At 52.7% G+C, this 24,475-nt stretch overlaps 1 protein-coding gene across 3 annotated transcripts in view; it reads right to left on the reverse strand.

Annotated features, from left to right (window-relative positions):
- The window catches only part of TDP1 (tyrosyl-DNA phosphodiesterase 1), a 76,694-nt gene continuing 52,219 nt past the window's right edge, over positions 1-24,475 (reverse strand). For 2 of the 3 annotated variants that reach the window (XM_055435933.2, XM_055435935.2), the window contains 3 exons: positions 21,844-21,946; positions 9,882-9,993; positions 1-5,216 (listed from right to left, as the gene is read on the reverse strand). In XM_055435933.2, the coding sequence (XP_055291908.2) occupies positions 5,143-5,216; positions 9,882-9,993; positions 21,844-21,946 (289 nt within the window). In that variant the 3' untranslated portion in view covers positions 1-5,142. The remainder of the gene's footprint in view (positions 5,217-9,881; positions 9,994-21,843; positions 21,947-24,475) is intronic. The other variant, XM_055435934.2, reaches the window with a different exon arrangement.

Raw genomic sequence — 24,475 nt, forward strand, 5'->3', positions numbered from 1 at the left:
TTGAAGACTACAGTATGTGAGGATGATGCACAGGCAGGCTAAGACAGTCTCGCCCTTGTGGTTTGAGTCGCTTTTTGGGGGCATTTCTTCCAGGTTTCCTTTGACCAACTGTCTTGCTTTGCCGGGTTCTGAGTCTGTATTTGGCTCATCTTAGGATCCCCCCGCATGTGTGTGCATCTTTTAGCCAAGATGGATTCTAGAGGCCTATGGGTAGCTGTATCACCTATGAGGTGATGCTTCCTTTCTGTTGACCTCTGCGGAGGCTTTCTGAGCACGCAGGTCTTCTTAACTTTGAGAATGGAGTGTGCGGTCTTTTATCTGGGCAAGGCCCAGCCTCCTCCATCAACCTGCTTTGTGGAGTTTCTGCTGTTAAGGAGCTTCTGTCCACAGGGGTGAAATTGTTCAGCCTGGGGCCCATCGGTCTCCTGCCTCAATATAAGCATTTATAATTATTATATCCTCCTGATGCAGGGACCATTTTTATGAGATATCTGTTTATCTCTGGTAATACCCTTTGCCTTGAAGTTTATTTTGTCAGATATTAATCTAGTTACCACAGGCTTCATTTACTTAACATTCGTAGCCTATCTTTTCCATTTCTTGCAACCCACCTGTGTCCTTATATCCTCAAGGTGTATGTTTTTCTGGACAGCGTACACCAGTGTTTGTGTTTTCCTTTCTCTGGTCGGCTCTGACAGTCTCCATGTTTAACTGATAGATAAACACTGTCCATCCCTTCTGTGACGACGGGAATATCCGATATCTGTTTCTTCTGAAGTCTGTTGTGCTGCTACTAGACTTGCAAGTGGGGAACGAAATTCCCACCCCCCCCAAAAAAAAATTTTTTTTAACTTTAAAGTCAACAACAAATTTAAGTATTATGTGTGACTAGTGGCTGCTATATATAATTTTGTTGCTATTTTTCAGTCACTAAGTCATGTCTGACTCTTTGTAGCCCCTCGGACTGCAGCATGCCAGGCTCCTCTATCTTCCACTATCTCTTGGGAGTTTGCTCAGATTCATGTTCATTGAGCTGGTGATGCCATCCAACCATCTCATCCTCTGTTGTCCCCTTCTCCTCCTGCCTTTAATCTTTCCCAGCATCAGAGTCTTTTCCAGTGAGTCAGCTCTTCCTATCAGGTGGCCAAAGTACTGGAGCTTCAACTTGAGCGTCAGTGAATATTCAGGGCTGATTTCCTTTGGAATGACTGGTTTGATCTCATTGCTGTCCAAGGGACTCTCAAGAGTCTTGATGTAGAAATTTTGGGTTCTGTTACCTTCCTCTAAAAATAATAATTTTTAAACAGGTAGTTAACTTAGGTGAACTCAACTGTAAAATTGTCTCCCCTACAGTATGAAGTAGCTCAAATTCTAGTTTAGTTCTTTTAGCCTTAGTGGTGCATGTACGGTTCAGTGGTCAGCCATAGATTGAACAGAGTTTACATAGAGAAACTGGGAATCCCCACTCTGGCTATTCTGTTGTTTGGTTGCTCCAAGTCCTGTGCTCTGGACCTCCAAGCCACAAAGACTGCACATCTTCCACTGGAGGTTTACCTGCCTTGTGTAGTGCAGACGAAGACCTGACCTCAGACTACAAGTGGTGGAAAAAGAGGAAATTCACCCTGGAGAGCGCCTTTCTTGCATTGTTGACTCCCTTCTTTTGCCTGCTGTTGGTCACTTTCAGTAGCTGGCTGGTGTACGCGCCACACCACAACTTCTATTTTTATTTCTGAAAGAGTGGGTTCAGTAGGAGCTACTTCATCCTGCCAGAAACCTGAACTTATTTGGTCTCCCCTCCCCTGACAACATTTGATAATGAAATTTCAAACATGTACCAAAGTGGAAAGAATTTTAGAGCAGCAATCTAGATTGTACAAATTTTCCTATATTTTATCATGTATCTATTCATCCTTTAATACATCTGATTTTAAAGCATTTCAAAATAAACTGTGATCAATACACTTGCCCTCAAGTACTTTAGTTTACATAGAGTTCGACTGTTCTTCTTCCTTTTTGATGTACAGTTTCACAGTGCACTTATCTGAACTTGTGTTCTTCGAGTTTTTAAAAAGCAGCTTTAATGGGTTATAACTTGCGTACAATAAAATGACCAATTCGATGCATAATTCAAGGGGTTTTGTAAAGTGTAACCAAAGCCACAATCATGATAGAAACCCTTCTGTCACCGCCCGAGTTTCCCTCCTGCCGCCAACCCCTCCCCACACCCGCACTGATTCTTCAGGCCACCCAGCGCGCTGCGGCCAGGGGCAGGAGCTACAGACACAGAGGAGAGGCCGCTCGCCGCCACGCGTGCCCTGAAATGCCAGAGAAGACCGAAGAGTGGAGCTGGGGCTCAGGCGGGCTCCTCACAGGGCCCAGGCTGTTTCTAGAGGCGGGAGTGGCTCGTGGAGTCACAAGGTTCGTTCCTGCCTCTTAAGGAAGATCCTGCAATGGGAGCACAAAGGCGCCCACTTCTGGAACCTGTTACGGGATGAGGCGTTCAGGAAGCGAGAGCCCCTCCGTCTTCCAGAAGGCGGCCTCGGGCAGTTCACAGATCTGAGCCTCAGGTTTCTTTGTTTGTGAGATGGACTTCCTCCCAGGGCTCAAGTGTCAACTTACCCGTGGGGTCACCTGGACTCCCTGACCCCGGCCTCAGTCCCATGCGGCCTCCATGAGGACCCCCCTTTCCGGAGGCGGCAGGCATGGATCCGTGCTTTCAGGGCAGGAGGTATGCGGTCTGCAGAGCTGTTAACTCTGTCCAGAGTTGAGAGCCTGGGCTCTGGGACAGAGGAGTCCTGGCACACAGTCTCCTCTGTAAACAGAGTCCCCTTCGCCTGGAATCCAGAGGCCTCGTTGCCACCTGGCTGCAGCCAGGAGTCTTCAACCTCCCCCATCTTTCAGAAAAACCCACCTGTGGTAGTGTGGCGGGGCGCGGTATTGGCAGGAAGTAGCTAATTTTTCAGAAGGCATGGGTTTTGACCCTCGAGTTGACATTCTCTAAATGCCCCAGGGAGAGACTGCCAGCGTGGTACTCATCAAGAATCATCCCAATAGATGGAACTCATAGAGTTCCTGCCCGTGCTCAGGAACACCATTTCCTGTGATTCTTACAGCAATCCCACCAGGCAGGAAGGATATCTCTGAGCCCCACTTAACAGATGAGAAAGTGAAGACTCAGGTATCACGTCACTTGCCCACGGTCTCACAGGGCAGAGGGAACAGAGCTGGGGCTGGGCAATTCTAATGAACACGTGACTCAGCCTGGCGAATCAGATGAGGCAAGGGGCTTGGCCGGCACCACTGGGAAAGAGGGATTTCCTTTCCTCTGGAATGACTGGCCTGCAGCTGTGATGCTCCCTGGTTGGGTGGCTTGTGCGGCGTTGCCTGGAGCCTTGCACTGAGCGCCCCCGACCCGGGGCAGACCACTGTGTTGGTGGGCATCCCGGGTGGTCAACCACAGTCCTCTGGATGCCCACTCAGGCGGCTGGGTTCCCATTCTGCGCTGGTCTCACCGTCACATCTGCCTTTACTGCGAGCCCAGGGCTGCTGCTGGGTTCAAATCTGATAAGGGTTTCAATGTTGTTAAAGCAGAAGGCAGGTTCCAAGAAGGCTTGCTGCTGCTAAGTCACTTCAGTCGTGTCCGACTCTGTGTGACCCCATAGACGGAAGCCCACCAGGCTCCCCCGTCCCTGGGATTCTCCAGGCAAGAACACTGGAGTGGGTTGCCATTTCCTTCTCCAATGTGTGAAAGTGGAAAGTGAAAAGTGAAAGTGAAGTCACTCAGTCGTGTCCGACCCTTAGCGACCCCACGGACTGCAGCCTACCAGGCTCCTCCATCCATGGGATTTTCTAGGCAATAGTACTGGAGTGGCTTGCCATTGCCTTCTCCGTCCAAGAAGGCTTAAGCCTTACTTTTCTTACCAGTGGAAGGGACTGTTTAAATGAATTCAGTGGCTTTTCAACTTTATGTTTTTAAGCAGAATGCAAAACAAAAGCACCCAGATGATGTCCTTTACAGAGCCCGAGACATAAGAGGGTGAAGGAATCCTTCTCTGCCGGGAGGGAGGGGGCAGGAGACCCCGTCCCTGCCAGCCCAGCGGCCTCCTGCCACATACCTCCCCCCACCCCACTTCTGATGTGAACGCTGTCAGCCTCTGAGGAACAGTCTGAAAAATGAGCATCTTAAAGAATCTTTCAGAATTAACAATCAACTGCATAAGTTACAGGATGAAGAGGCTGAGGACCACTGGAAAGGAGCCCCACACAGAGGAATCCAGGAGGCTCTGGGTCGTCTGAGGAGAGCGCAGTTCCTGCCTGTGAAGGAAGGGCACTTGGACCTTCCTGCCCGTGAAGGGCATGTGGACGACAAGCACGTCGACGCCCGCTGCGCTGACCCAGGCGGCTGCAGTCCCGCGGGCATTCTGAACCTTTCTGGGCCTCAGCCCCTCCCGTCAGCACACCTGCAGGGGTTCCTGTGAGTGGAATACTGGTGTGCTTTGCTAGGTGCCTGCGAGCTGTCTTTTCTGGGCGTTTGTGGGGATGGCTGAGGACAGGGCAGGCGGGGGCTGGTCCGTGAGCGGGGAGGATGAGGTGTCATGGGAAGCTGCCGGATGACGACCGTCAGTCGGCGCGTGGCGTCTGGGGAGCCTTGTGGGCCTCAGTGACACACAGCAGACCCTTCCAGCAACTCCACCACACACCCAGAAAGCTGAGGGAGGTGTGACGGGTCACACTCCTGCTCTGCGAAGTTTCAGGTGAATCACGGGCACCCTTCCCAATGGAGCACAGCTCAAAACTTCAACCTTCTGTTCAGAAGCGCTGACGCCACCATGAGAGTCTGCATCACCAGGAAGATCATTTTGCATCCATCTATCTATATTCTTTTAATATGGCGAAGTTTAATAGCTTTTATTCCAAGGCATAGAAAAGGGAGTTAAGAAAATATACAATTTTTTTTCAAGTGAGAATGTCAACAGTGACCATTGAAAGGGTAACCAATGTTCACGTCTGAAAGACTGACCTTTGCAGTGCTTTGTAGGGAGGCAGATAAACATTAAGGGAAGTAAACACCCATTACAAACAAGGACATCCAACGTCTGGGGCTCAGGCCTTACATGTCAACTTCACAGAGCTTTCCTGCTCTCAGGAGGGAACCCACATGTTTCCATGTGTGTCAGGTGCTTTGACATAAGGGATGTTCCAAATCCATGGTCGATCTGGGGGAAAAAATTACATGAGTGTAACATATATTTGAATAGGATTACAGAAAATCCACTCACCTGATAGGATCAAGTCACTCACGGGTTGGAGTCGACAAATCATGAGAGCCCTTTTCTGGACTGAGCCCTTTTGGGTAGGAGCTTGCAGTAAAGGTTCATGTTAAGACATGGGAGCGTGAACCCCAGGGTAAATGCTGACTTGCCACTGAGGTTCACAAGTCTCTTCACCTCTGAACCTCAGTCTCCTTATGTGTACCTAAGACGTGGAGCTGGCAGTGGGATTAAATGAGATACTGTTGTTGTTTAGTCGCTCAGTCGTATCCTACTCTTTGCAACCCCACGGACTATAGCCCGTCTGGCTCCTCTGTCCATGGGAGTTCCCAGGCAAGAATCCTGGAGTGGGCTGCCATTTCCTTCTCCAGGGGTCTTCCCAACAGAGGAAACAAACCCATGTTCCTGCATTGGCAGGCAGATTCTTTACCACTGAGCCACCAGGGAAGCCTATTAAATGAGATAAACTGATGAACTGTGCAAGATGCCATGTTCCATCCACACAGAGAGACCCTAACAAAGGAGGGTGGTTCTTGTTTTCTTCTTCTGAGAAGCTGGAGAAACCAGCATTGACAACAGGGACAGTCAAGGGCCACTTTTCTGGTCTCAGCTGGTCACGGTCACACAGAACCACGAGGCCCAGAGTCATATCCCTGAAACGGTTTTGTTCTGTAACTTAAGGCCAGTGACTGGTGAGCCATGAAGATCTCTGTGTAACGACTGTAGACCCACATCGAGGAAAGCACCCAGCCTTGGAATGGTACTGACACAACGGAGAGAAGACCCAGGTTCAAATCCTGCCGTCGTCTCTGTCTGCAGCCGGGGAAGGCTTCTGGATCTTGGTCTCGGGTTCCCCGTCTGTGAAATGGGAGCTAATTACACTCACAGCCTCCCAGGATAACTGTGAAGAATGAATGTGAAAATGACCGGGAAGCTCGTTCCCAGATATTGTAGGTGCTCAATAAATGCGAGCTTTTTCTTCCAAAAGAACCAAAGTAATGTGAAAGTGTAAGTCGGTCAGTCACGTCTGACTCTGTGACCCCACGGACTGTAGCGCACCAGGCTCCTCTGTCCATGGCATCTCCAGGCAAGAATATTGGAGTCGGTTGTCTTGGGTAGGGTGTAAATGCATTGCAAGGATTAAAAATAAACCCCCTACTACTGTTCAGAGAAACGCGAGTGATGGAATAAGTCTGAAGGGCGGAGTGCTCACTCGGCAGGTGGCAGCTGGGAGACTGGCCTGCCACTCACACCGCCCAGCCTCACCATTTGTGTTGAATAATCATAGAGTGAACGTGCCAACAGCAGCTCCCAGTTGCAGGAGCAGCCAAAGAATGCCCAAGGTGGCAACATGTTATCAGAACCCTGTTCTCTAGCCTTTGGCCTCCGGATGGTTTGAAAGCAGGAAACCACACTCTCTGTTAATTTCCTTCAGAGGGAGGGGCTTGCAGGGCTGGAGGCCTGACTCACTGGCTGCTCTCTTGCCCTAGAAACACCATCTTCTGCGTCTGCATGTCCCTGCAAACAGCTCTGCTGGGTACCGGCAGCTGTGCTGCAGCCCCAGGCAGGACACACTCTGACCGTTGCTGTATGAACAGTTGTCAAGAGAGTCTCACCAGTGCAGGGTCTGTGACACACAGACATTTCCCAGTAACTTAAGAGACCACCACTGCATGGACAGTGCGCCCTCAAACAACCTTGGTCTGGAAGTGTGGGTCCCCTCTGTGCTGATCAGGGCTTGGTCGAATCTGGGGATGTGGAATCGGGGACACAGAGGGCTTGTCATGAGAGTCGAGCATCTGAGGATTTTGGGTACGGGGGGTCCTGGAGCCACCCTTTGTGGACACCAATGGTGACTGTATTCCTTTTCTTCAAGATAAGCCAGTAATGTCCAAGTGAGGACCTGGAAACTACCCGCCCGGCAAATCCCATGCTCTGTTTTATAAATAAACAAATGTCTATTTCTTGGGTGGATCTTTTCCCATGCTGGCTGGAAGGCCCTCCACAACCTTGGGGAAAAGCCACACACAGAAAAACGCCAACAGGGCAGGGGTGGGGGCTGCAATTCTGCTGTTTTTACCCATCACTAGTGAAGTCAGCATTGCCACTCCCTGGCTGAGATGAAGGCCTGTTTTAGGCAAGCCTCCTCAACTGTCCCGGGAGAGAACGTGCCTCATGACACAGCCAGTATACGGAACACTTGTTACTGCCAGTCAGGTGCCTGGCTCTGCTGGATGGGCTTCCCAGGTGGCTGAGTGGTAAACAATCTGCCTACCAATAAAGGAGATGTGGGTTCAATTCCTGGGTCAGGAAGATCCCCTGAGAAGGGAATGGCAACCCACCCCAGTATTCTTGCCTGGGAAATCCCATGGACAGAGGGGCCTGGTGAGTCCACGGGGTCGCAAGAGAGTCCAACACGACTGAGTGACTAAACACCACCAGCCTGCTAGACAAAGCCGAGGGCCTCTCCAGGTCCAGAGGGGAGGCAGACCGGGGCGTGCCCTGCCGCCAGGATGCTGACCCTCACCATGCCTGCACCGCGGTTCCCTGTCTGGGCTGACTGGGAACTGCTGGCACGTTTTTCTGGGACCCACCGCTGGAGAGCTCGTCTCAGTAGGTCTGGGCCGGGCCTGGCAATGTGCCCCTTTGTCAAGACAGTGCCCAAGGCCCAAAGCTAAGCACACACTTAGCCCAGGAGGCTAAGCCTAAGGCCATCATCACACTGGGTCTTCCCCACCACCAATATGTTTACTCAGGAGAACTGGGAGGTTGCGGGGCAGGAAGGAGGGAATAGAACAGAAAAACAAGAGAAAGGAAAAAAGACAAAGGCGCAGCCCAAAGCCAGAAGGGGAGGGAGGGCCTCAGGTCATGTGCTGGGTCAGGGACTGTCCTGCACCCATCTCAGGCTCTCTGTCAGTTCATTGGGGTGGGGGAGAGAACGACCGTCCACTCCCTGTTGCAACTGCCTCGGACATTTTGAGTACCAGAAACAGTGGCTAAGGGCAACTGGACGCTAACTCTGCGCTGGACACTGGGTCAGGCGCTCTCGAGGCCGCATCTCGGGCACTCCTCAGCAGTGAGCCGTGGTCTCTGACTTTCTCATTCTGCAAATGGAGACACTAAGGCCGAGCGAAGGCAAACCGCCACCCAGGGCCACGCGATGAGCTGTCAGGCTGCTGCATAAACACCAGGGTCTAAAGCAGTGTTTTCCATCTGTGAGCTGCAGGGGGGGAGGAGTCGTCACGGATTCCTTGAAATTCTGACAGACCCTCTTGCTAGTGAAAAACAAATATGGTGAATTTACAACAGCATACTTAGAGGACTCAGAAAAATACACATGGCTTGGAAGGAAGGGAACAAGGCGGCCTTTGGAAGCTGTCCATGTGACCAGAGAGAGAGGAAGCCAGCTGTGTGAGGCAGGAGGGGCTTGTCAGATGAGCCCAGATAACCTGAGGATGGAGCCATCAGAAGGGCAGGCTCAGCTCACCACGAAAGCCAAGAGTGAGTGAGGGTGGGAGGCGGCTAGAACCCAACCAGCCTCGATCAGGGAAGGAAGGGACGCATCGGGCGAGGCCAAGCCCATTAGGGAATCCGAGGTTTTGCAGTATTAATGGGATGACGTCATTAACACTTTCCAGTCAAAACTCAAACTTGCCCTGTTCACATTTAGCATTTGCTCAAAAACCGTGGACTGTAACTTGACCACCCTAGTAGACGGCTACCCTACAGGGAAAATACGGCAGGATCTGCCCTGTCCTGACTGCATTACATCCCCCCTGCGTGAGCCTGGTGAAGCGTGAACTCGCCTCAAAACCAGACTTCCCGGGGCTGAGAGAAGCGCTCTGGGACTGGAGGGGCTGCGTCAGAGCAGGTGCGGAGGTGGGGCCGCCCAGCCAGGTCAGCCTCCATCCAGAACACTGGGAACCTGCACCAAGATGCCGCCCACCTCCTCTGCGAAACATACCTGGTCCCTGACCTTAAAGTCCTCACCTAGCGCCGCAGTTTTCAGAGGGTGACTTGGGGACCTAACTTTCAAGAGGGTGAGGGTACACCTGTAAAGTAAAAATACTGGCCATCCTAACATTAAGTCGTCCCTGGTCACTGCTGCCTGGGTGTACAGAGGCTACCTGACACGGGCGACAGCACACAGAGCAGCAATGAGAATCCAGCTATTAACCCAGACAGTAGACGAGTCTGCAAAACGGGAAACGAGGCCATCTTCCAAACGAACTTGAGTTGGCGAATAGTCACTTTAGATATAGTCTTAAGATAGAGACAGTCACTTTAAATACAACAATGGGCTTATTATTATTTTAAAATAAGTCAATAAGTACTTTAAAATTTATTGGCTTTACTTTCTGGTATGACAAATATCAACAGCTAGAGAAACGTGTATAAAGGAAAGCTGTCTGTGGCCCTTGATCAGTAAGGGCACATGGGGTTCTGAGACCCAGCGGCCTGAGAGCCGTGTCTCTGGGGCTGCGGACGGGGCGCGAACCTGTGCTCCCAGAGCAGCCCACCAGTGGGCTCCCGCCGAGAGCCCACCCACGGTTCCCCCCTTGTGAGCGCGCTGGCACTGACCCCTGAGCTTCTCTGTACCCTGGGTCTCACCTCTGTCTCCGTACAGTTCCGGAGGCAGGTCGTACGGCACAGGGAAGGAGGCCGTGGGCTCCTGGCTGCTTCCGGAGAAGAATTTCTGTTTCACTTTGAAACTGTCCAGGCCCTGCAGACACACAGAATCTATAATTGCATCTCATTTTCTGGAAGAAGGTCCCAAGATGCAATTATATTTTTATGATGCTCACGACAGAATTCAGAGCTATTTTTGTGACCGTTTCAGAGGTTTTTCTGATATCGGTTAGGTCAAATATATTTACGACACTCCGCAAATTACTCTTTCCTAAAAATGAGATGTCCAAGTTTCGGAAAATAAATTATAGCAAACCTTGCAAAAGTTTAATAAAGTCTATAAAGATATACGAGAAAAACAAAAAACAACTTTGGCTGTTATGGCCCATTTCTACCAATCTCTGTGTACAGCAGCAGGGAGTATGCAGAAGATACTACCAAATACTTCGAATACTTCCAATATTGCTGCAGCAATGGGCTGCTCACCCTGGTGAAGTAAAAGTTGCTTTCATGTGTAATGAAAGTGTCCAAGATAACGGGACAGGAATGTAACAGTGAGAACTCAACAAGACCCACCAAATGAAGGCTGAGTCTAAGAACTCCAGAAGAGGCTCGTACTAACTTCGGATTCTGGTCGGGATGCAAGGCCAGGTGCTGAACGTGGCCGGCGTTCACACTGCTCCTGCCTCCTCACACGGGGCCTGCCCACCATGTGGGTGCCCCAGAGGTCAGCTGGGCGCTCCCCACACCACTGACCATCCCCCGGCCCCTTCCCAGATGACCCAGCACGCTGTTTCTGCCTCCTTCCTCTGGCTACCCGTTCACACTCATATCCCTCCTTCTCATCCTGGACACCCACAGATCAAACGGGGCTCTGTCTCCAGAACCCATACAAAGTGCTAGGCCCACACTTCCTGTCTTGGTGAGCACACAACTTAGACTCGGGCAGAAGAGGCCGCTCCTTCCCGGGCACAGGGGAGGGTGTGGTCAGCGTCAGCGCTGTGTGGACCTGGCCTTTGGGCAACCGGGGCTGAGTCTGTGCGGGTATTCAGGGTGGCGTGAGTGGCTCAGGCTGCGTTCATTCAGCCCACTCGACTCCTTGAGCCCCTCTTCTGGGTCAGCCTGTACTCAGCGTACAGGAGTCACCACAACTGGCACAACCCCTGTTCTCTCGGGATGCACAGTCGTGGGGAGACGCTAAACACACACATTTACAGAAGTGAAGTAAATGATTACAATTTGCGATCGGTGCTACGGATAACAACAGGGAGTCCTAGAAAAGGGTAGGCCTGTTGAGATTTGTCGGGGAGGGGTGCTCAGCGGAAGCCTCCCTAAGAAGGTGACACTTTAATTAAACTCTGAAAGGTGAACTGTATTTGGTCAGGTGAGGATGGTCTGGGGGAGGGCACAGAATCCCCAACGGCCCAGAGGCGGCAGAGAACTCGTGTGCGAGAGGAACTAAAAGAGACGGTCACAGGGGATACTGGGCCACTTACTCATTAGGCCTCAGTTTCCTCATCTGTGACATGGGAACAATACCCTTCTAGATGTGTGCTGTCATGCCTGACTCTGCCGTGTTCCTCGGTCCGTGGGATTTCCCAGGCAAGACTACTGGAGTGTGCCTCCACGTCCTCCTTCAGGGTCCTCCCCACCAGGGACTGAAACTGCGTCTCCTGCACTGACAGGCGGATTCTTCACCACGTGCAACTCCTGGGACGCCCCATCTTCTGTTATTGCATTAATGCATCTCACTGCAACACCCAGCACAAGCCTTGATGATAGTTGGTGGTCAAGAAATGCTGAGCTGCAAAAATGAGGCTAAAGGACCTTCCCTGCTTACTTCGAATGCAGTAACGTGCACGGAGAAGCGCTACAGGCAGGAGGGGACGTGCAGGGAGGGAGGGGTGATGACCCACCCCAGACGCGGGTGAGTAAAGCTGAGAAAGGCAACATGTGAGACTCTGCACAGAAAAGGAATAAAGGTTAAGAAAAGGCTCCGCAGAAAATATTTTTCCTGGACCTTGAAGTTGATAATTATGATGAATGGAGAGCTGGCAGGGAGGCGAGGCGGGGGGAGCGCTGGGGACGGACGTGGCGGCAGGCTGCAGAGGGCTGTGAAGGGGAGGGAAGCTGCGTGGACACCTGCGGCTTCTCCTTGTTGAATCCCCGTCTCCTGGCCACAGTGATGGGCACATGGCCCGTCAGGGATGTGGGGAAGAGACCACCTTTCTCTGGGGAGCTCATCTCGCTACAGGAACTGATGACTGAAACTGCCCACCCTGGTCGGGTACGAGTCACCCCTTGCATGGATCCTATCACAATGGCTCCCGGCAAGGAACGCAGAAGCTACCTGAACTGGAAGAATGTGGCAAAGGTCAAAAGGAGAGAAGGGACTCCAGTCCACACGTCTAGCAAACTCCCAGAATCCTCTGTGCTGGACTCCATCCTGGCTGAGTAATGCTTGTGCCTCCAGGAAGGACCCTGAGTCAGAGTGACTGGCCAGAGACAACCTGGAAACTAACCCAGTCACCGTAAAGGCCGAGACGGCGAGCAATGGGGGGAGCGGTCCTCCTGGGTTCCCTCTCCCGCCTGCTCTGCACCCGGGCGCCCCTTCCCAATAAGGTCTCTTGCTGGGTCAGCATGTGTGTCTCCTCGGACAATTCATTTCTGAGTGTTAGACAAGAGCCCTCCGTCTGGGCTATGGAAGGCAACAACTTGGCAAGGTGTGAGCCCTGAGCTGCTGGGGATGGGGATCAGGCTTCATGTCCTTCAAACAGAAGGGGTGTTAGAAGAAAGGAACCCCGATGACACCGCCCAGACCTCTGGATTCAGCCTGGCCTGAAGCAAGTTTCAGCTGGTTATCCTTCACTTACAACTCGGGGTGTCGCAGGACCCTGGTGAGAGCGTGCCCTTTACTGTAATGTACAGTGAGGAGTTGCAGAAGGTTTTCTGAGCAAGTAAAGGTGGACATGGCAACCCATTCCAGTATCTTTGTCTGGGAAATCCCATGGACAGAGGAGCCTGGCGGGCTATAGTCCACGGGATCACAAAGAGTCAGACACGACTTAGCAACTGAATAACAAGACAAGATGAGCCAAATTCTGGAAACCCTGGCCCTTGACATCTTAAAAAAAAAAAAAAATAGGCCAGAGGTTGCCTATTTAAGTTTCAGGCAAACAATGACTTCCTTCTTTAGCTCCTGGCTTACTTGCGTTACTTTTCAAATGCGCACGGTGAGGGATGATGAATCTTTATGCTCGGACCCAGATCTCAAGACCCCCGGTGCCATTCTGTGGTGGCCGATTCACACACCAGCTTTGAGCCATCCATGTCTGACAGGAAGCGATGTGCTTTTTTCCTAGACTGCCATTTCTAATCCAGATTCTAGGGTATCATATATATATATTTTTAAAAGTGCCACTTTCCCCTTCAATCTGGATGTCAGATAATTTGAGGCTGTCTTCTAATTACCATCATTTATATATCACAGTGATCCCAGCTGGCATTTTACAAAACAGAGGAAGGCACCCTCCCAGGCACGGGTCACTTTGGAGACAGCTATTATGACAATTCAGTGATAAAACACCAGGTAAGAGGGCAGACATGAACCACGCATGAGAAATTACTGGCTTTTCCCTCCATCAGTTCTGGGAGGGAAAGAGCTGGTTCTCACTGTGACGGATTAGGCTTAGCAGCTTAGCTCAATCACAGAGACCAAGAAGCAGGCTCACGTTTCGGTTCGAGATGTAATTTATGTTTTCAGTTGCATCTAACCGAGTAGCATCCCCAAGCAGTAAAACCTTAGGCAAGGTATCAACTTTTCCTGGGTGAGCACTAGTGGCAGATGAATCTTCCGGAAGGGGCACCTTTCATCGAAGACGCACTGGCTGACATGGAAGTGAGTTGCAGGGAGCTGGCTCTCTTGCTTTTCCCGAAGTTTATCACCTTCAGCGCCTCCAGCCGGGGCTTTGGAAAAGCTTTGTGGAGATGCGCACTCCTTGCAGGGCCAAGAGGGATGGGCTCCCGAGAAGCGACGGGCTGACTGTGAGAGTGTGGAGGACGCTCTGAAGGAGAAAAAGTAACACTGCGCCATCATGGGCGTGACGTCAAGACCGGTTCACTTAAAGCTCAGTCCTGCCTTCGCCTTCCGCTGAATGGCTTGGTCTACACGCTGGTTTATGTTAACTGTGACCTGGGCCCAGCACTCGCTAAGTACCTGGCGCTGCTGCAAACACTTGACACGTAACCACTCTTCATTCTCAAACGATTGCCCATGTCATGGCAGAGAAGGAAGCCCAGAGAAGTAAAAAGGGTAAAAAGGCCGAGTCTCACGGCCCATAAGTGGGGCTGCAGCCACTTCCCTCCTCTTCTGTCATTTTGGTTCCTACAGGTCTCAAGTCCCTAAACCTTCAGACTCTGTGCTCTGGGAGAGTTCCCTTTCTCAGTCCTTGTAATAATTTCTCCAATTCTATATTGTCTCTTTGAGTTACTTCTAACTGAGCACAAAGCAGGCTCGGAGGGTCACACAACCAGGAAATGGCCATCGCTGCCACGGCCCACCGCCCTGGATGCCGACAAGCACTTGTGCGTGGCGGGGCCCGGGGGTGGGGGCAGAGAGCAGGGGGAGAGGAGGCAGGAGGCACGCTGCTCCCACTCGCCGTGTGCTGTCACTGAGGGCATGGAGCGCCGTCTCCTGGACCACAGAGGCTTCAAGGCAGAGACACACAGACCCTTTCTGACGGGGACAGAAACCGCTTCAGGAGGAGGCGGGAGCTGCGGGGGGGGCGGATGGGATGGGTCCTGGGCAGCAGAGACCAGGACCAGCAGGGGCAGCGGAGGTTGTGCCCGGCAGATGGGACGGGACGTGGGGACTGGACGTGGACTGGTGAGCGGTGGTACGGGAAAGGGAAGCCAGGATGTGGTCCTGTCAGCTGAGCAGAACACCAGAAGTTACAAAGAAACATCACCCGAAACCTGGGGCTCAGCTGTGGCCTCCTGGGGAACTCTGAGAGCCCAAGCCATGCGCTGGGCCCCAGGCAGGTTGGCAGAGGTGATGTAGGGAGAGTGAGGGGACAGTTAAGGTGGGGGCACTTATAAATTTTATTAGTTCTTCCGGCCAGAGCCATGCTTGGCAACAGAAATAAAAAATGTTTAACCAGAATGGAGAAAAGAGAAAGTAAAGATATGAAGACTGAAAGTTGGTGGGCATCTGTTTGCAGCACTGTTGCTTCTGATCACAGGAAAGAGAACTCGCCGTCTCAGGAGCAAGTGAGCCTGGGGCTGAGCAGGGCTGGGCCGGCTCTCAGCCCTGGGACAAGGGCAGGGACACTCAGGACATCGGGCCATGGTTCTGAGACAGTGTGCGCGTTATTCCCAGAGGTGGGAGGAATTCCAGACACAGCAGTGGGCAGCCTAGTCAGTGCCTATGTTCGTGCTCAATAAACACCAAAATGTACCAGGTTCACAGAGGGAAAACTTGTATCTCCCTGAAATACTTGCAGACACCAGATGGTTTAGCACACAGCTGCTGGTCTCCGAAATCACAAGGTGATCTTTCCTATATTGAGATTTTTCTGAACCTAGATGAATCAGTCTAACCTAAAAGTTAAATATGCCTCAATTAAAGGTGTGGAGTCCTGCCCCAAGGCCACAGGTGCAAGGCCTTATACCACGGCCACAAAAGCTGAGACCAGGACCAAGGTGGCCCCTGAAGCTGACTGAGCTCCTGTGTAAAGTGAAGTGAAGTAGCTCAGTTGTATCCGACTCTTTGTGACCCATGGACTGTAGCCTACCAGGCTCCTCCCTCCATGGGATTCTCTAGGCAGAATACTGGAGTGGGTTGCCATTTCCTTCTCCAGGGGATCTTCCCAACCCAGGGATCGAACCCGGGTCTCCCGCATTGAAGGCAGATGCTTTAACCTCTCAGCCACCAGGGAAGCAAAAGCTCCTGTGAAATCACCAGCAGGCTTCCTGACCCTGTATTAGGCGGAAATGCTCACCCCGGTAGTCACCGCATAGGGACCTAACCAATCACCTAATGGTGATCTGCCAGTCGGAATTTTCTTTGTCTTGAGGCATAAAAGTTAGCTGCTGCTGCTAAGTCATGTCAGTCGTGTCCGACTCTGTGTGACTCCAGAGACGGCAGCCCACAAGGCTCCCCCGTCCCTGGGATTCTCCAGGCAAGAACAGTGCAGTGGGTTGCCATTTCCTTCTCCAATGCATGAAAGTGAAAAGTGAAAGTGAAGTCGCTCAGTCGTGTCCGACTCTTAGCGACCCCATGGACTGTAGCCTACCAGGCTCCTCTGTCCATGGGATTTTCCAGGCAAGAGTACTGGAGTGGGGTGCCATTACCTTCTCCATAAAAGCTGGCTGCTAACCCACAAAAAATGCCAGCTCTCCTTGGCCTGTCAGGAGGTGGCCGCCCCCTGCACCTGCAGTGCCTGCTTTATCTCTGCTCTTCATTCTTAATAAACTCACTCCCTTCTGAAATGCTCTGCGTCTGGAAATCCTTTCTCAATCTGCATTCAGACTGCCACGACAAAAGGGACAACTCAAAAAACATTATAAACGTGGAAGGTTGAAGTCAGACCATAAAGGAATAAAGTCCTCACGGAACCAACATTTGTGAAGTACCTGCTGTGAGCAACAACAGCCAAGGGAAGAACAATCGGATGTGTCTCGACGTCAACCCCAAAGGTCTGGAGAGCGCTCCCGACCAGAGCAACAGCAGCCAAGGGAAGAGCAATCGGATGTGTCTTGACGTTAACCCCAAAGGTCTGGAGAGCGCTCCCGACCAGAGAGAAAGCTGCTGACTCCACGCTCTGCGGCAAGTCAGGTCAACCTCAGAACTTGTGTTTGCTGAGTCACGCATTTAAAAAGCAGCAGAAGGGACTTCCCTGTGGTCCAGCTGTTAAAGACTCTGCACTCCCAGCGCAGGGGGCCCTGGTTTGATCCCTGGTCAGGGAATGAAATCCCACATGCCACAACTAAAGATCCTGCATACTGCAGCTAAGGCCTGGACAGCCAGAGGGGGGAAAAAAGCAGAAAAAATGGGAACACATCAGTATTTGGTTACCAGGAACTTGTCGGCTTTCAGATCAGTCCCAGAACTTTCAAATGGCATCATTATCATGATTGGGAAGGGCCGGCTCTCCACCCGCTGAAGTCTGTAGGCCACACAGCATCCGCTCACACTGTTCCGGAACGACCGGTCCCTAAGACGGCCATGGAAAGGAGACCCGCCAGCTTCCTGCGGGTGGCACCTGCTGTGCTTGAGGCTGTGCCCACGCAGAGCACAAAGCCTGACCCCGTGCAATGCTGGCCTCAAGTCCGCATTCAGGAACACAGACGTCGGGATGGCCCACCAACGAAGGACAGAAGTGGCAATTCTGGCTGCTAACTCAGAAAAGTGGGTGTTTCACACATGGAGTTGTGCCTGAGGGCCACAAAGGAGGGCTGATCTCAAGAAACTGGGTCTGGATGATGTCCAGTCAGAAAAGTGACTCGAGAACTGGGTGTTAGGTAAGTCTTTGGCAAACATGTAGTGAAACGTATTAAAAGGCTTATCTTGACGGCACTGAAGGGAGAAACCCAAAGACAGGAGTCACAGCGGGCCTCAGACGCACCACTACCAGCAGCCATTCAAGACAATGGGCACACAGAGAGTTTAAGACTCCGAGTGAATAAACAGGGCCTGTCATTTTACGTGAGGCAACAGACCCCCGTCACTGAGCCTGAGTCTGGCGCGCAGCTTCAGCTTCAGCAGACAGCAGCAGGTGCGCGACCCCACGCTGCAGACTGCTCCCGACAAGAGCCTCAAGCACCTACTGTGACCAACCTCGACAGCCTATCAAAGCGCAGAGACGTCACTGCCGCAAAGGTCCAGCTAGTCGAAGCTATGTTTATCCAGTGGTCATGTATGGATGTGAGAGCTGGACCATAAGGAAGGCTGATCGCCGAAGAACTGATGCTTCTGAACTGTGGTGCTGGAGAAGACTCTTGAGAGTCCCTTGGACTGCAAGGAGATCCAACCAGTCCGTCCTAAAGGAGATCAGTCCTGGGTGTTCATTGGAAGGACTGATGCTGAAGCTGAGACTCCAATACTTTGGCCAGCTGGTGAGAAGAGTCGACTCATTGGAAAAGACCCTGATGCTGAGAAAGACTGAAGGCGGGAGGAGAAGCGGAGACAGAGGATGAGATGGTTGGATGGCATCACCGACTTGATGGATGTTAAGTCTGAGCAAGCTCTGGGAGATGATGAAGGATGGAGAAGCCAGGTGTGCTGCAGCCCAAGGAGCGCAGAGCCGGACACGACTGAGCGACTGAACACCACCTCCACCACCCAACATCCCTTTGGTTAAAACCACGTCGCCCACACCGTCACTGCCCTGCATAACTGCCCTCCTCACTCAGAGGGGTGAGGGCGCTCCAGGGACCTCACGAGAGCAGCACCAATGAAAGACTTCAGGGAGAGTCTCCCGTGTGCCAGGCCCTCCCATGAGCACAGCTCCGAGCCCAGCTGTCAACAATGACAACACGGGGCACACAGGACAGGCCCCGGTTTTTGAAGGCTGTGGGTGCAGAGCAGCAGCGCCTGCAGTGGAGACAAGAGAGACGGAGGTGGGGGGAGGCAGGGAGCCTCGGGTTGTCCGTAATACAGATCAAGGCTCCCGAGAAGGGTGGCACAGGACACCAGGGAACCGGTAAGCATCACCCCAGGTGTCTCTAGGGTGTCTCCACGAGACTCCTGTTTGAATCAGTGGGCTGAGTGAAGACGACCCCCAACACTGTGTGTGGGCACCACCCCATCAGAGGGGGGCCCGGAGTGTTAAGGAAGCGGCCAAGGCAGGGCTGCCTGGCTGGGACAGCGGCACAGGCCTCCCAAGAATGAAGACCCCGCTCCGACTGTCTCCTCGGAGGCGGCGGGAGGTGCTTGCAGAGCCGACCACGCGGGAGGTCACCCCAGGCACAGAGTCCAGGGATGAGCTGGGCGCACTCTGAGCAGGGCGGGCCTCTCCTTCACCAGCTAAGTCTCGCTCTGGGCTCCTGCAGCTCCGCAAGATGACTAATGACCTGGCAGAGATCTCTGCATTGCCCTCAAAGTCAAATCCATAAATGTTAATTCTCTGAGGGCCACGCAGAGGTCTCCTAGCTTCTCAGCAGCTCCGCAGAACAGTACGTGACGCAGAGACAGAGCGGCTGAAGATCATCGTCTCCTGTACTGCAAAAATCCTTTAGCTGCTTCCTGCAGATAAAACACATCACCTCACATGGGTGAGACTCTCTGGCAGTCAGCTCCTACCTCTTGGGTGGCTTCCTAGCTCACACCAAACCCCCTTCTCTGCAAGCAGGTCCTCCTGGGGGTCGGGCCTGGGAAGGAGAGAGGCGTGGAGGGCAGACCCAAGCTTGCACAGTGACTAGAAATGCAGAATGGCCCGCAATGGGGCCAAGAAGCTCCGCGATGGAGCTGCAGCAGGGGCGGCAGCCCACAGAGCCCGTTGTCAGGGGTGGGCTGGCCAGCCTGGCCCTCCGCGTCTCCACTGTCCCTCCCGTCCCATGATCCCACCACACTCCCCCATCGGGCCTAAGGCAGCTCAGGCTGGTTTCTGAAAAACGCACCTAAAAGACCTTGGGTACGCACCGAGACCTCTGGGCTCTGCTCACTCGGGCCCAGTGCCCTCCTGACGCGTCTCACAGCCAGCCTATGCCTGGGGCGGCTCTCAGCCCTCCTGACGCGTCTCACAGCCAGCCTATGCCTGGGGCGGCTCTCACACAAGGCGTCTGCTTCACTGCGACGACGTCCTTGCTCAGCTCGACCGCCAGGCCCTTGGGAGGCGAGGTCAGATTCTCGTGTGCTGTCCACACGCCTCAGCCCAGCACTCTGCCCACTCAGTGGTGACTCACTGAAGGACATGGCGCCCTGCCCAGATGGGAAGAAGCCTGACGACGAGACGGCGGCAGTGTGTGGGTTCTTGAGTGTGCGCAGGAGGCCTGCCGTGAGCGTGGGATCTGCACGTGGAGACACCCGCCGCCTCAGCAAGTCAGGTCCACAGTACCCCTGCTGGCGGGCTCGATCCTGAGTCTGCTGGCACAGGGCAGGATGGGGGAGTCCGTTTTTAATATTCTTGATATATATATCAAATATATTTTTTGATATTCTTGCCTGATGGTCTTTATATACGACTAAATCCTTATTTTACCTACAGTGGTGTGTCAGTCACTGTGTCATGTCCAACTCTTTGCAACCCCACGGGTTGTGGCCCACCAGGCGCCTCTGTCCATGGGATTGTCCAGGCAAGAATGCTGGAGTGGGTTGCCGTGCCCTCCTCCAGGGGATCTTCCCGACCCAGGGGATCGGACCGGCATCTCTCATGTCTCCTGCGCTGGCAGGCGGGTTCTGTACCATCTGAGTGAAGAGTCTAGTCTAGAGTCATTCTGGGGGTTCTGAACGATTACGGCCATTCGTTCTCTAATGTACACACAGAAGCAACATCGGAGGTAAACACTAGTCGCTTGGAGGGGCTGAGAGCTTCTGGACGTGCAGCAGACTTCCTTCCTGTTTGCATTTTCATGATGAGGGATCACGGTGGAACAGTTAGAAAGGACTGGAAGTTTGCAGATGCTGACAACAAAAGCCAACGAGTGACACAGAATTTACTCCACGACCTAAGCTATTACTAGAAGGTAATTCTAGCCTGAGTTCACAGTTGTGGCCACTCTGATCACAGCACAGGAGTATACTTCCCTAGTACTGAGGATTTACTGCCTCCCGATGACACAGCTGAGCGATCACAGAGGGGTCGGGGGACGGCGCGTTGGGGGCTGCTGGGTCCGCTGAGCGGGGGGGGCCTGGGGAGGTCACCTCCTTGTCTGCAACCCCATCTGTGATGGGGCTGCCCCAGGACAGCCTGTGAGACGGTTCTGGGAGAAACCCCGAGACCGAGAAAAGGCGCTCTCAGCCTGCCTCGAGATGATGCCCTCACGTCGCAGGGCCTGGAGGAAAGTCTCAGGACCAGCTCAAGGCACTCCCCTGGCTGAGTCTCCCGGTCCAGGCCGAGTAGACTGCCAAGGGCCAGCACCACGGGTGTGCTTACCAACAGCTTAACTACAGCGAGTGGCAAGAACAGAAAAAGGACACCGAGAGAGACACGTCCTCCCACGTGGTGCCCTCCTGGGGGTGTCCCGGTGAGTGCGACAGCAGGTCCTCTGTGACCCCGGGACCCCATCTCCAGCAGACGCTGTGAGCCTCCCTGCCTCCAGGCTGGTGCTCGGGCCAGTCCTTCCACAGCCTGCCTTTCCTGTTCCTCTCCGCTGACCGAGAAGCCTCGGATGCTTCGCTGCCTCTCCTCACGAGTCCTGCTCCTGAAGGTGGTTCCCGGCTGCCGCCCCCCGCCGGACAAGTCTCACACTTGGCTGACTCCTCGCTTCGCTGATCACGTTCTGGTTCACAGTCTTCATTTAAACACTGTTATTAACTTTACCCAAAGCAGGATCTTCCATCACCTACTGGATACACTCCTTGAGAGCAGTGATCACACAGCACCCAGAACAGTGATCAGGGAAGCAAATTCACAGCTGTTTGACCTGCTGATCTTAGGTCATGGAGACTAAAGAGAACCTGCCTGCGTGCATGCTGAGTCACTTCAGTTGTGTCTGACTTTTTGCGACCCATGGACTATAAGCCTTCCAGGTGCCCCTGTCCATGGGATTCTCCAGGCAAGAACACTGCAGTGGGTTGCCGTGCCCTCCTCCAGGGAATCTTCCTGACCTAGGGATCGAACCGGCGTCTCTTATGTCTCCTGAGTTGGCAGGTGGGTTCTTCACCACTAGCGCCACCTGGGAAGCCCAAAGAAGGGAGCACGTACCCCCATCCTTCTCGCTCACGGCCCGTCAGGCACCCTCCTCCCTCTCGCTCACGGCCGGTCAGGCAGCCGCGTGGACTTACAAACGCTGACGGCAGAAAGAGAACGCCGAGCTCGTAGGAGCGGATCATCAGCTGGGTGCCGTTCTTCTCCAGCGCGCCCCAGGCGGCCTTGGACAGGTTGGCGCTGCGGGGACAAGAACAGAGCAGGACTCAGGGAGGCGTCTTGGCGTGGGCCAAACACCCCCAGAGGCGAGAGCAGCGGCCAGTGCCCAGAACCCCAGTCACATCCATTCAGCCACGGCACGGTCCTGCGTTTGGGGAAAAGTGAAAGTGAAGTCACTCAGTCGTGTCCGACTCTTTGTGACCCCATGGACTGTAGCCTGCCAAGCTCCTCCGTCCATGGGTTTTCCAGGAATGTAAATCCTGCTCTGTTCTTCAAGGTTTATCCAACTGCCCGAGACAGCTTCACCCTCATCTGCGTTTTCCCTTGAGGCAGGGCTATTAAAATAATTATCCCTCCTTAGAAAGATTCCCCCCTCTTCCTATGAAAAACCCTTCCTGTTCACGACCCTGCTGTAGCCCTAGCCAGGATGTCTGAGGTTGTTGTACATAAAAGCTGCACTTAAGAAAAACTAAGTCAAGGATATGGAAATCAAAACGACAGTGAGCAACCCATACCTGGCCATGTGTGGCTGCCAAGTCACTTCAGTCGTGTTCGACTCAGTGTGATCCCGTGGGCTGTAGTCCACCAGACTCCTCTGTCCAAGGGATTCTCCAGGCAACAACACTGAAGTGGGTTGCCACTTCCTCCTCCAGGGGATCTTCCCGACCCAGGGATCGAACCTGTGTCTCTTATGCCTCCTGCATTGGCAGGAGAGTTCTTTACCACTAGCACCACCTGGGAAGCTCTGTCAATGGCTATGGTCAAAAAGACTACAAATAACAAACTAATGTTGGCGAGGACGTGAGGAAACGGGAACCCTGGTGCAGTGCTGGTGGGAATGTAAACTGATGTACTCACTATGGACACAGTATGGAGGTTCCTCAAAACACGAGAGACAGAACTGCCAGAGGCCCAGCAAACCCGCTCCTGGGTAACAGTCTAAGGAAAAACTAGAGACAGAACCGCCGGAGACCCAGCAAACCCACTCCTGGGTAACAGTCTAAGGAAAAAAACACCACCAACAACTTGAAAAGGTAGTACCCCCATGTTCACAGTAGCATTTTTTACAACAGTCAAGATACTGAAGCAACCCAAGTGCCCACTGCAGATGAACGGATGCAGATGTGGTGTTATACACAATGGAATATCACTCGGTTGTGAAAAAGAGAAATTTTGTTGCCATTTGCACCAACACGGATGGACACAGAGGGTATTATGCTTATGAAGCCAGACACAGAAACATGCTGTATGTTTCGACTTCTGTGTGGACTCTGACAATAAGAAACAATTAAATGTGGCGAAGCAGAAACAGACGCACAGCCAGAGAGCAGACTAGTGGTCTCGGTGTGGGGGGGGCAGGACTGGGGAGGGGTGAAGCGGTGCCAACTGCTGCGCACAAAACAAGCAGGCCACAGGGATACACGGCAGAACCCATCCGCCAGTGCAGGAGACTCCAGTTTGATCCCTTGTCTGAGATGATCCCCTGGAGGAGGAAATGGCAACCCGCTCCAGTATTCTTGCCTGGAGAATCCCATGGACAGAGGAGCCTGGTGGAATCTTTCCAGACCTGGGGACGAACTCACGTCTCCTCCATTGGAAGGCAGATCTTAACCACTGGACTACCAGGGAGGTCCTAGAGACGTTACCGTATAAAAAACTACAGATTGAGTATAATTTATAAAAATACTGAATCACTATATTATACCTGAAAATATGATGACTCAACTATACTTAAAAAAAAACTATGTCAATATCATAAACATATTCCCTTTCCTGCTAATTTTACTTTCAGTCAAAAGAAAACAGCATCATGTTTTATGTAGATTAAGAGCTGTGGACACGGCTGGAATCGCAGTGGAAGGAAGGAGGCTGTGACCTGACCAGAGGGGAGGCGCCACGAGGCAAGCAAGACGCCAGAAATGGAGATGAAAAGGCTCTGAGGCATCTTTGGCAACTCTCCTGCAGCAAATCGGGCCAGAACCTCTCATCCAAAAATCGATTACTCACTGGACACATTTTTTTCAATTAGGTTCACCCAAATTCTATTTCATTTTTACAATGGAGAGAAAACCTCAGCTATTCAGACCCTTGAAGCCTGACTTCATTGGGTAACAGAATATTTAAGGATTAATTCGCTGGGGCATCAACTATTCTCCTGAGTCGCGGGCCGGAACTGCTGCTGTGGGAATCCGAGTCAAGGAGAGAGGCAGCAGCGAGGTGAGCAGAACCGTTTCTGGTCAGGGTGGTACGGGAACAGACAGGAGAAGCAGAGAGACCAGAGCTGAGGGAGCTCTTAACTCAACTAAGCCACAACACCAAAACACAGAAGTGTATTCATGGACCTCCCCCGCGCCTAGACAGGCCAGGGGAGACACAGAAGTGTATTCACAGACCTCCCACCCTCCTGGACGGACCAGGGGAGACACAGAAGTGTATTCGTAGACCTCCCCCGCGCCTAGACAGACCAGGGGGAACACAGAAGTGTATTCACAGACTTCCTGCCCTCCTAGACGGGCCAGGGGAACACTGAAGTGTATTTGCAGACCTCCC

This window comes from Moschus berezovskii, chromosome 9 (assembly GCF_049115385.1).
Source record: "Moschus berezovskii isolate FMDL1 chromosome 9, NW_MosBer_1.0, whole genome shotgun sequence".
In the NCBI taxonomy this organism is placed as follows: Eukaryota; Metazoa; Chordata; class Mammalia; order Artiodactyla; family Moschidae; genus Moschus; species Moschus berezovskii.